Raw genomic sequence first — 12500 nt, forward strand, 5'->3', positions numbered from 1 at the left:
GGACGTTAGCGGACATTAGCGGATGTTAGTGGATGTTAGTGGATTGTTAGCAGACGTTAGGAGACATTAGCGGATGTTAGCTGATATTAGCGGACGTTAGCGGATATTAGCGGATTTAGTGGATGTTAGTGGATTGTTAGCAGACGTTAGCAGATATTAGCGGACGTTAGCGGACATTAGCGGATGTTAGTGGATTGTCAGCAGACGTTAGGAGACATTAGCGGATGTTAGCTGATATTAGCGGACGTTAGCGGATATTAGCGGATGTTAGTGGATTGTTAGCAGATGTTAGGAGACATTAGCGGATGTTAGTTGATATTAGCGGATGTTAGTGGATTGTTAGCAGATATTAGCAGACGTTAGCAGAGGTTAGCGAATGACGCTCGAGCGTCACATTTCTGGGCGAACCAGAAACACAATACAAAGTTTGTAGACAGACAAAAATACAAAACTTTAACTATTTACATTAAAATTTGAATTGCATTAAAACCCATATCATTAATTATTTAAATTCACACATTACAGACACACCATAACTAAAATATGACCAACATCAGAAAAACACGAAACATGAGCCACCAGGTTTGTTTTACCTCAAAACTTGTCATTTGCACCAAGGACACATTCAAAATGGTTCTGACCCAGAAAAAGACCAAAAACTATTATTTATGGAGTTCAGATGAAATGTTTTCTAAATCTTAATCTGTGTTATAATGAATCTGTTCACTGCAGATTAATCTTAAGTGTAATTAACTGCTGGCTCAACTTTAGATATTATGTCTTGGTTTAAGAACGATTGTGTTGCACAACATTTAAGGCCATAATTTAGCTCCATACATAATCAATACATATAAGGTTTGATTATGAAAAGTCACATCTCAACACCTGCCCTGTAATTTGAACCTGTAAAATTCACCTGAGGGCAAACTAATCTGTAAGGAAACACCCTGATGCAGCATTAATCCCATCTGATAATCCCATCTGATAATCTCATCTGATAATCTCATCCGATTCGTCTTCAGCCTCCTGACCTGCAGACGTCCTCACAGACGTCCAGGTTTGAGGACAAGTCTTCCCTTCCTCCCTGTTCTGTATTTACGCTCCGACTTCCACACTGAAGATTGGTTTGTTTCCATCTGAATAATCCAGGATTATTGATCAGTTTATGATTAGTTTAACCTGTGGATGGTTTTTGTATCCACTGTGAATAAATAATATTTCATGTTTTAAGTGTTCAGGTTGTGGAAGGAGTGAGGAGGAAACAATGTGCTGCAGGTTTTACCTTCGTAGTCTAGATGTGTTGCTGGGAAAACGCCAGTAGCTGATAAATACACCAGCAGGACGCTGTTGGCAGGAAGCTCCTGCAAAAAGCACACACAACAGAAACACTGGAGATGATCTGAAGCAGGAGAAGAGGCAGGAAACCTGACCTCATCTGACTCAGAACATGAAGCTGCTCAGGTTGGTCAAGGTTTCCAGGCTGACCTTGAAGGAAGCCGACAGGAATGTGTAGAGCTGGCTGAAGGTCGGCTTGTACAGCAGGTACTTATGGGGGTTTTCTCTCTTGGCTGGTTTCTCACTGGGCTCCTGGAGGAAAACATCACCATCGTTATCATCATTAGTATTATCATTATCATCATTAATATTATCATTATTATTGTTATCATCATTATTATCATCATTAGTATTATCATTATTATCATCATCGTTATCATCATTAGTATTATCATTATTACCATCATTATCATCATTAGTATTATCATTATCATCATCATTATCATCATTAATATTATCATTATTATTGTTATCATCATTATTATCATCATTAGTATTATCATTATTATCATCATCGTTGTCATCATTAGTATTATCATTATTATTGTTATCAATATTATCATCATTAGTATTATCATTATTATCATCATCGTTATCATCATTAGTATTATCATTATTATTATCATCGTTATCATCATTAGTATTATCATTATTATCATCGTCGTTATCATCATTAGTATTATCATTGTTATCACCATCATTATCATCATAAGTATTATCATTATTATTGTTATCACCATCATTATCATCATAAGTATTATCATTATTATTGTTATCATCATTATCATCATTAGTATTATTATTGTTATCATCATCATCATCATTAGTATTATCATTATTATCATCATCATTATCATCATTAGTATTATCATTATTATCATCATCGTTATCATCATTAGTATTATCATTGTTATCACCATCATTATCATCATAAGCATCATAAGTATTATCATTATTATTGTTATCACCATCATTATCATCATAAGTATTATCATTATTATTGTTATCATCATCATCATCATTAGTATTATCATTATTATCATCATCATTATCATTAGTATTATCATTATTATCATCATCGTTATCATCATTAGTATTATCATTATCACCATCATTATCATCATAAGTATTATCATTATTATTGTTATCATCATTATCATCATTAGTATTATTATTGTTATCATCATTATCATCATTAGTATTATCATTATTATCATTAGTATTATCATTATTATCATCATCGTTACCATCATTAGTATTATCATTATTATCATCATCATCATTAGTATTATCATTATTATCATCATCGTTATCATCATTAGTATTATCATTGTTATCACCATCATTATCATCATAAGTATTATCATTATTATTGTTATCATCATTATCATCATAAGTATTATCATTATTATTGTTATCATCATCATTATCATCATTAGTATTATCATTATTATCATCATTAGTATTATCATTATTATCACCATCATTATCATCATAAGTATTATCATTATTATTGTTATCAACATCATTATCATCATAAGTATTATCATTATTATTGTTATCATCATCATTATCATCATTAGTATTATCATTATTATCATCATAAGTATTATCATTATTATTGTTATCACCATCATTATCATCATAAGTATTATCATTATTATTGTTATCATCATCATTATCATCATTAGTATTATCATTATTATTATCATCATGGTTCAGGTGGAATTCCAGAACCGTCCTACATGGAACCCAGGAGCTTTGATTCAGAACTGATCATCTCTGATCTCCTTCTGTGAACTGATTGGTTTTTATCTGGATTTGAATTATTGATCTTCACAATCAGAAAATCTGATGATGGCAATAATCCTGGTAAACCTTGTACCAGGATTATCGATCAGAAATATTCTGTTAGTTGCTCTCCAGAGAAAAAACTCCGTGTGGAGTTCCTCAGGGCTCGGTTCTCACTAATCTAATTATGACACATTGACCAGCTGATGTCATGAAGATAACATGACATCAGCTGGATGATGATGTCATAAAGACCAACCAGTTCAGTGAAGCCTTGATGTTGCCATGGAAACACTTCAGTTTGCAATCAGATTCATCAATATTTCAATGTGAAAGAAGAACCAATCAGGCGGCTGCAGCTTTTCACCGACTAAAACCAGGAAGCAGTTCACCTCAGAGCCTGCTTTAGGTCAGGTTCACCTGTAAAGGTCAAAGGTCATCCATTCCCACCTTTTGAGTTAGAATCGATGAACATTTTGTTTCTTCGCTGAACCTGTTTGAAACGCGTTGAGCCAGAAACCCACCAGCGTTGCCTGTTTGGCCGTCTGCGTTGCCAGGTTGACGGGTTCCCTCTCCAGAGCCTGCAGCATCCGGAACATGTCGACGGTCAACTCACTGAACTTCACCTGCAGGAAGCAGCAGCATTAGCAGCACAGACTGGATCCTTTTAACTCTCTGAACATGAGGGATCTTTGCTCCGTCATGTGGAGTTTAATGGATCACTTCTGATCATTTCTGATCACTTCTCATCATTTCTGATCATTTCTGATCACTTCTAATCATTTCTGATCACTTCTAATCATTTCTGATCACTTCTGATCACTTATGATCACTTCTGATCATTTCTGATCACTTCTGATCATTTCTGATCAATCTTCATGTTCAAATTGTGGAGGAAACTGTTTGTTTTTCTGATGAAAACCAAACTTGTTTCCAGTTTTGTTCCCGTCGTCGTGTGAAACGACTCAGATCCCAGCAGCTAACCAGCTGCCAAAGGAACCGAGTCCCAGGTGGGTCTGGGCCCAGAGGTCAGCGGGTCAGAACCTGGTTGTTGCAGTTGCCAACGATCAGGGCGTCGGCGAGGACCAGCTGGCCGACCACCATGCCCTGCTCCAGCGGGGGAACGCTGCCGTCCTGCAGCCGGTTGCTGGTCACCAACACCGAGTTGTTGTCGTTCAGAACCACGGCCGGGTCGGCCTGTTCACACAAACAGAACACGGGGTAAACCCGACCGAGCCTGCCACGGTCAGAGGTCACCTGGGGTCAGAGGTTACCTCGATGAAAGCTGCCACTTCCTGCAGAACCAGGTTCCACTCCAGCTGGTCCTCCGTGTTGAAGCGCTGGGTGTAGTCTTCGATCTCCTCCGATAACTCCTGCAGACGGACCAAAGTTAGAAAACCTCGGACCGGAACCACAGAGCGGGTCGCACCCTGACAGCATCCGGACCTTCACCAGAACTTTAACTAGGTCCATCTTGTTGAGCAGTAAACAGACGACGATGTAGCGAGCGTAGTAGCGGAGCTTCTTCACCACCAGTTCAGGCCTGTTAAAGACGACAGACCATCAGAGCGACAGCAGACGGCGCCGCGGACCGGACCGGGCTGGGCCGGGCTGCACCGGGCCTGACCTGTCCTCCTTGTTGACCTGGTAGTAGTAGGAGCGCTGGCGGATGGCCGAGTAGAAGGAGAAGGCTTCGTTCAGGTAGCTGGTCTCTGAGGTCCGGAGGCTGCAGGACAAACATCAACACGTTCCATCTGCATCTGAGCCGCTAATGCGCTAACAGCTAGGCTAATTCTCCATTTAGCGCCTTGCTAACTTTGAAGTCATTTAGCACACTTAGCTTCCCCTAGTTTAATTTAACCTGCTGATGTACTTGAACATGAAATGCTGTAGAAATTAAATGTGGAATGAGGGTTGGAGTTGTTCCAGGGCAGCTAAAGTTAACGTTTTAGCATTAGCTTCCTCTAAATGCTGTGTTGATGTACTGCTTTCGCGTTAGCGTAGCTAGCTTTGTAGCTAGCAGTGCTCTGCTGGTTTCTGACCAGTTAGTTTTTATGTTAATCTGCATCTTTAATCGTTTAGCTCTTGAAGCAGAAAATGTATTTTACTGTAAAACACAACACTGGGTTCATAAACACGTCCAGTTTACTTCTACTGGTTACACTGGAGCAACTGGAAGTACAGGGGTCAGACCACGGAGCCCTGAGGAACTCCTGGATTCTCCCGACCCGTTTCCGACCGAATCGAGGCGTTTGCAGACTCACTAGTAGTGGTAGTAGAGCTGCCCGATCTTGGAGGCGACCTCTCCGATCTGCCATCTCTTCAAGCCGTACCTCGTATCCAGAACCTGCCTGTCGACAGAAACAAACCCGTCATCTGAGGGAGAGGCTGCACGGGTTCCCTGAACCTCAGCAGGTGAGGCGGGACTCACCTGTGCTGCTGCTGGAACTTCCACAGCTTGGTGTAGACGTCGAAGGTCCGGCCGAAGTACGACTGCCACTGCTTGTGTCCGTACTGAGGAAGGTCTCTGCAGCCGGGAGGAAGAGGAGGAGCGACAACGTGAAACCACATGAGGCAGTGTGGGGAACGCAGGAGGGAACAGTGTGGGGAACGATGCTGTAGGGAACAGTGTGGGGAACGATGCTGTAGGGAACAGTGTGGGGAACGATGCTGTAGGGAACAGTGTGGGGAACGATGCTGTAGGGAACAGTGTGGGGAACGATGCTGTAGGGAACAGTGTGGGGAACGATGCTGTAGGGAACAGTGTTGCCAACAATCAGGGCGTCGGTGAGGACGCCCTGATGCTGTAGGGAATGATTTAGGGAACGCTGTAGGGAATGCTGCAGCGTCCTCAGGCGGTTCTTTTGGATCTCTGTTCCCTCTCTGCCTGAAGGAACTTGGAGGAGACGACGTCAAGCTGCCGGGATTTGGATCGGAGCGTCGCAGCGTCTCTCCACTCCGGAGGAATCCTACTCCACTTTCCACTGCAGCTCATCAACGTTTTTGCTCAGCTCCCTGGAGGCTGAGATCTGGACTTTAACTAGGCCACTGATTCCCAAGTTGTGGGTTGGCGGTTCCGTTGGTGACCCAGTTTGACCCAAAGCCCAGAGGGACTCCAGTGTCTCTTCTTTCAATGTCCTGACCTTTGACCTGCTAATCCTCATTAACAGTTCACCTTCAGTAATAAAACCAGATTTTAGAGTTTTTACTTCCCAGGTGAATAAAAACTAATTATGAATCTGGTTTATAGCTCAGATTTTCATGTATTTCTTGTTTTCAGGATGTGTCTTTGTGATGGGAATAATTAATAATCCTGCTGATAAAAACCTTCATATGAACCAACGCTGACTTATTTGATCACATTATTGTTTTATTAAAATGACTAAACTAAAACATCGTCTTTTCAAACCAACTGTGTAAAACTGAATGTTGCTTGGATTATTGGTTTTATTATTATTATGTTTTCACTTTTTATTGTCACTTCAAGGTGAAGCAGCTCCCTGTGGTTCTGAGTGAATGGGTCGGCTTGGCGCCCCGCTGGCCGGCTGTCAGATCCTGGAGAAGAAGGACGCCCCGCCCCGCCTCACCCCGCCCGCCTCGCCCCGCCCCGCCTCACCCCGCCCCGCCTCACCCCGCCCGCCTCCCCCGCCCCGCCTCACCCCGCCCCGCCCCGCCTCACCCCGCCCCGCCCCGCCTCACCCGCCCCGCCTCACCCCGCCCGCCTCGCCCCGCCCCGCCCCGCCTCGCCTTGTCCCGCCCCGCCCCGCCTCGCCCCGCCCCGCCCCGCCTCGCCCCGCCCTGCCTCGCCCCGCCCCGCCGCGCTGCCTGGCCCGGCCCTCCGCCGCGTTTCCGTGAGATCAGCTGTGATTTCGGCGCACAGCCTGCTGGCTAATCCCTAATTTCTTCTCACACTAGAATCAGAAGCTTCTCATTCAGGAGTTTCACTGGGATGATTAAATCAAAACCTCCCTGATGTGGTGAAGACACGATTGGCTCCTCCAGGATTCCTGGAGGAGCCAATCAGGAGCCGGGATGCTGGACGTACCTGAGCCCATTGAACAGCTGCTTGGATTTATCCAGCAGGTAGCAGAAGTCGGTGACGGTTTTCCGCTCTCCTAGAGGAATATCATCCTCAGTCTCAGCTCCAGTCATGACGTTTCACACCTGAGAACCAACAGGAAGCAGAAATATTATAAACAGGAATGAATGGAAACAAGATGGATCAAAATCAAGAGTCAATATCTGATGTTAATTCACCTCAATGATGTTTTACATCCTGACTTTATTTCACAAAAATGTAATGTATTATTAACTAGAGGGTAATTTATCCTGAATATTAAATAAAGGAGCATTGAAGAATATCATCTGCTAAAACCTTTCAATATCACTTTATTGATCCCAAAATGAAAACTTTGTCCAAGCAACACAAAAAGTTTCTAACCAGATAGAAACTCCATGATTCAATCAGCAGAAGCAGGTCAGACGTTAACCTGCCGCCGGCTCTCCAGGTGTCCTAGTTAAATCACGTGGCGACCGTTTTTAGGCCGACCCAGATTCCCTCCAATCAAGCCAGACGGGCGGCGGCCATGATGAGCTCCTGTTGCCATGGCGACTGACTGGACCAGAACTTTAAAACGGTTCTGATGTCGGTCCAAAGACACTGGATCAGCAGAACCGGAACCAGAACCAGAACCAGCAGTCATTAACAGATCCATCTGGAACTGATTCAGTTGTGGGGACGCTCTGGTCCCAGTTGAGGGGACGCTCTGGTCCCAGTTGGGGGGGACGCTCGGTCCCAGTTGGGGGGACGTTCTGGTCCCAGTTGGGGGAACGCTCTGGTCCCAGTTGGGGGGGATGCTCTGGTCTCAGTTGGGGAAACGCTCTGGTCCCAGTTGGGGGAACGCTCTGGTCCCAGTTGGAGGGGACGCTCTGGTCCCAGTTGGGGGAACGCTCTGGTCCCAGTTGGAGGGGACGCTCTGGTCCCAGTTGGGGGGGACGCTCTGGTCCCAGTTGGGGAAACGCTCTGGTCCCAGTTGGGGAAACGCTCTGGTCCCAGTTGGGGGGGACGCTCTGGTCTCAGTTGGGGGAACGCTCTGGTCCCAGTTGGGGGGGACGCTCTGGTCCCAGTTGGGGGGAACGCTCTGGTCCCAGTTGGAGGGGACGCTCTGGTCCCAGTTGGGGGAACGCTCTGGTCCCAGTTGGAGGGGACGCTCTGGTCCCAGTTGGGGAAACGCTCTGGTCCCAGTTGGGGGGGACGCTCTGGTCTCAGTTGGGGAAACGCTCTGGTCACAGTTGGGGGAACGCTCTGGTCCAGTTGGGGGAACGCTCTGGTCCCAGTTGGGGGGAACGCTCTGGTCCCAGTTGGGGGGACGTTCTGGTCCCAGTTGGAGGGGACGCTCTGGTCCCAGTTGGGGGGGACGCTCTGGTCCCAGTTGGGGGGAACGCTCTGGTCCCAGTTGGGGGGAACGCTCTGGTCCCAGTTGGAGGGGACGCTCTGGTCCCAGTTGGGGGGAACGCTCTGGTCCCAGTTGGGGGAACGCTCTGGTCCCAGTTGGGGGGACGCTCTGGTCCCAGTTGGGGGGACGCTCTGGTCCCAGTTGGAGGGGACGCTCTGGTCCCAGTTGGGGGAACGCTCTGGTCCCAGTTGGGGGGAACGCTCTGGTCCCAGTTGGGGGAACGCTCTGGTCCCAGTTGGGGGGACGCTCTGGTCCCAGTTGGGGGGGACGCTCTGGTCCCAGTTGGGGGGAACGCTCTGGTCCCAGTTGGGGGGAACGCTCTGGTCCCAGTTGGGGGGAACGCTCTGGTCCCAGTTGGAGGGGACGCTCTGGTCCCAGTTGGAGGGGACGCTCTGGTCCCAGTTGGGGGAACGCTCTGGTCCCAGTTGGAGGGGACGCTCTGGTCCCAGTTGGGGAAACGCTCTGGTCCCAGTTGGGGGGGACGCTCTGGTCTCAGTTGGGGAAACGCTCTGGTCACAGTTGGGGGAACGCTCTGGTCCCAGTTGGGGGAACGCTCTGGTCCCAGTTGGGGGGAACGCTCTGGTCCCAGTTGGGGGGACGTTCTGGTCCCAGTTGGAGGGGACGCTCTGGTCCCAGTTGGGGGGGACGCTCTGGTCCCAGTTGGGGGGAACGCTCTGGTCCCAGTTGGGGGGAACGCTCTGGTCCCAGTTGGAGGGGACGCTCTGGTCCCAGTTGGGGGGAACGCTCTGGTCCCAGTTGGGGGAACGCTCTGGTCCCAGTTGGGGGGACGCTCTGGTCCCAGTTGGGGGGACGCTCTGGTCCCAGTTGGAGGGGACGCTCTGGTCCCAGTTGGGGGAACGCTCTGGTCCCAGTTGGGGGGAACGCTCTGGTCCCAGTTGGGGGAACGCTCTGGTCCCAGTTGGGGGGACGCTCTGGTCCCAGTTGGGGGGGACGCTCTGGTCCCAGTTGGGGGGAACGCTCTGGTCCCAGTTGGGGGGAACGCTCTGGTCCCAGTTGGGGGGAACGCTCTGGTCCCAGTTGGAGGGGACGCTCTGGTCCCAGTTGGGGGAACGCTCTGGTCCCAGTTGGGGGGGAACGCTCTGGTCCCAGTTGGGGGGGACGCTCTGGTCCCAGTTGGGGAACGCTCTGGTCCCAGTTGGGGGGACGTTCTGGTCCCAGTTGGAGGGGACGCTCTGGTCCCAGTTGGGGGGGACGCTCTGGTCCCAGTTGGGGGGAACGCTCTGGTCCCAGTTGGGGGGAACGCTCTGGTCCCAGTTGGAGGGGACGCTCTGGTCCCAGTTGGGGGGAACGCTCTGGTCCCAGTTGGGGGAACGCTCTGGTCCCAGTTGGGGGGACGCTCTGGTCCCAGTTGGGGGGACGCTCTGGTCCCAGTTGGAGGGGACGCTCTGGTCCCAGTTGGAGGGGACGCTCTGGTCCCAGTTGGGGGAACGCTCTGGTCCCAGTTGGGGGGAACGCTCTGGTCCCAGTTGGGGGAACGCTCTGGTCCCAGTTGGGGGGAACGCTCTGGTCCCAGTTGGGGGGACGCTCTGGTCCCAGTTGGAGGGGACGCTCTGGTCCCAGTTGGGGGGACGCTCTGGTCCCAGTTGGGGGGGACGCTCTGGTCCCAGTTGGGGAAACGCTCTGGTCCCAGTTGAGGGGACGCTCTGGTCCCAGTTGAGGGGACGCTCTGGTCCCAGTTGAGGGGACGCTCTGGTCCCAGTTGGGGGGGACGCTCTGGTCCCAGTTGGAGGGGACGCTCTGGTCCCAGTTGGGGGAACGCTCTGGTCCCAGTTGGGTGAACGCTCTGGTCCCAGTTGGGGGGAACGCTCTGGTCCCAGTTGGGGGGACGCTCTGGTCCCAGTTGGAGGGGACGCTCTGGTCCCAGTTGGGGGAACGCTCTGGTCCCAGTTGGGGGGAACGCTCTGGTCTCAGTTGGGGAAACGCTCTGGTCCCAGTTGGGGGGACGCTCTGGTCCCAGTTGGGGGGACGCTCTGGTCCCAGTTGGGGGGACGCTCTGGTCCCAGTTGGGGGAACGCTCTGGTCCCAGTTGGGGGGACGCTCTGGTCCCAGTTGGGGGGACGCTCTGGTCCCAGTTGGGGGAACGCTCTGGTCCCAGTTGGGGGACGCTCTGGTCCCAGTTGGGGGGACGCTCTGGTCCCAGTTGGGGAAACGCTCTGGTCCCAGTTGGGGGGGACGCTCTGGTCCCAGTTGGGGGGGACGCTCTGGTCCCAGTTGGGGGGGACGCTCTGGTCCCAGTTGGAGGGGACGCTCTGGTCCCAGTTGGGGGAACGCTCTGGTCCCAGTTGGGGGGACGCTCTGGTCCCAGTTGGGGGGACGCTCTGGTCCCAGTTGGGGGAACGCTCTGGTCCCAGTTGGGGGGACGCTCTGGTCCCAGTTGGGGGGACGCTCTGGTCCCAGTTGGGGAAACGCTCTGGTCCCAGTTGGGGGGGACGCTCTGGTCCCAGTTGGGGGGGACGCTCTGGTCCCAGTTGGGGGGGACGCTCTGGTCCCAGTTGGGGGGGACTCTCTGGTCCCAGTTGGGGAAACGCTCTGGTCCCAGTTGGGGAAACGCTCTGGTCCCAGTTGGGGGGGACGCTCTGGTCCCAGTTGGGGGGGACGCTCTGGTCCCAGTTGGGGGGGACGCTCTGGTCCCAGTTGGGGGGGACGCTCTGGTCCCAGTTGGGGAGACGCTCTGGTCCCAGTTGGGGAAACGCTCTGGTCCCAGTTGGGGAAACGCTCTGGTCCCAGTTGGGGGGGACGCTCTGGTCCCAGTTTGGGGGGATGCTCTGGTCCCAGTTGGGGGGGACGCTCTGGTCCCAGTTGGGGGGGATGCTCTGGTCCCAGTTGGAGGGGACGCTCTGGTCCCAGTTGGAGGGGACGCTCTGGTCCCATTTGGGGGGATGCTCTGGTCCCAGTTGGGGGGGATGCTCTGGTCCCAGTTGGGGGGGACGCTCTGGTCCCAGTTGGGGGGGACGCTCTGGTCCCAGTTGGGGAAACACTCTGGTCCCAGTTGGGGGACGCTCTGGTCCCAGTGGGACGAGTGTCACGAATAATTTATGAACTTTATTTGTTATATTTATCATTTTATTCCAAAAGCTTAATAATCTTCAATTCTTGTGTTTAGTTTCTGATTGTGTTTGACAATAAATCTAAAGTAAATTATTTTAATAATTTTATTCCAGTTTGTACTATATTGGAAAACTATTAAATATTTAATATAATAAAGAACCAAACTAGACCTGACTTTACGCTCTGGTCTAGAAAATAAAACCTAAGATATTTTGGGAAAAAATTTTAAAAATCTGATTATAATCGATTTTTGACAGAAATTTTTCTCCAGTTTTTATTTTAATCAAGTCCAAATAAATACAAGCTGGGAAACAAGATGGCGGCTGCCAGCAACCAGCGAAACCAAGGAGTTCACTGCTGGAAACAATCCAGATTTTTCAAAAATGTCATCTTTAGAAACAGAGAATTTGATGAATCTGAATATTGGATTAACCCCCAAGCTTTGCTTCTGACAACCCAACGAGACCAGAACATCAGGCTCTGGAGGGGAACCACCGGGCCTCCAGTTCTCCCAGTCCACTGGTGCTGTCCCAGTCCTCCCAGCAGCCCTAACCCTCAACATGTCAGGATGAATCTCATCCAGCCCGGTGCCACTGGGAGGACGAGACCTGACCTTGAACTGACCTTTCAACCCACACCCCCTTTTCTCTATCTTCTCTTCACTGTCCAACATCCTGGGACAAAATGTTCCTCCCATCATGAATAACTGTTTCCATATTTTACAGTGAGTCGTAACTGATACTGAATACTAACCATGTAGCATAGCTATGCTAATGCTAGCAAAGCCAGACTTCTGAAGATGCACTGCGACACAGACAGCTACAGGAGCGACAACCAACTACAGATCCC

General features: G+C 49.8%; 1 protein-coding gene across 1 annotated transcript in view; it reads right to left on the bottom strand.

The window, feature by feature from the left end:
• Positions 1 to 12500, bottom strand: part of LOC129354985 (protein SCAI-like) — a 16801-nt gene that overhangs the window by 3331 nt on the left and 970 nt on the right. Inside the window, 10 exon segments of the mRNA XM_055024552.1 lie at positions 1283 to 1361; positions 1486 to 1587; positions 3651 to 3752; positions 4171 to 4323; positions 4401 to 4499; positions 4573 to 4669; positions 4754 to 4852; positions 5391 to 5477; positions 5558 to 5653; positions 7172 to 7290. Of these exon segments, the coding sequence (XP_054880527.1) occupies positions 1283 to 1361; positions 1486 to 1587; positions 3651 to 3752; positions 4171 to 4323; positions 4401 to 4499; positions 4573 to 4669; positions 4754 to 4852; positions 5391 to 5477; positions 5558 to 5653; positions 7172 to 7278 (1021 nt within the window). The 5' untranslated portion in view covers positions 7279 to 7290.

The sequence above is a fragment of the Poeciliopsis prolifica genome, unplaced genomic scaffold (assembly GCF_027474105.1).
Source record: "Poeciliopsis prolifica strain line A6 unplaced genomic scaffold, Auburn_PproV2 SCAFFOLD123, whole genome shotgun sequence".
Lineage (NCBI taxonomy): Eukaryota > Metazoa > Chordata > Actinopteri > Cyprinodontiformes > Poeciliidae > Poeciliopsis > Poeciliopsis prolifica.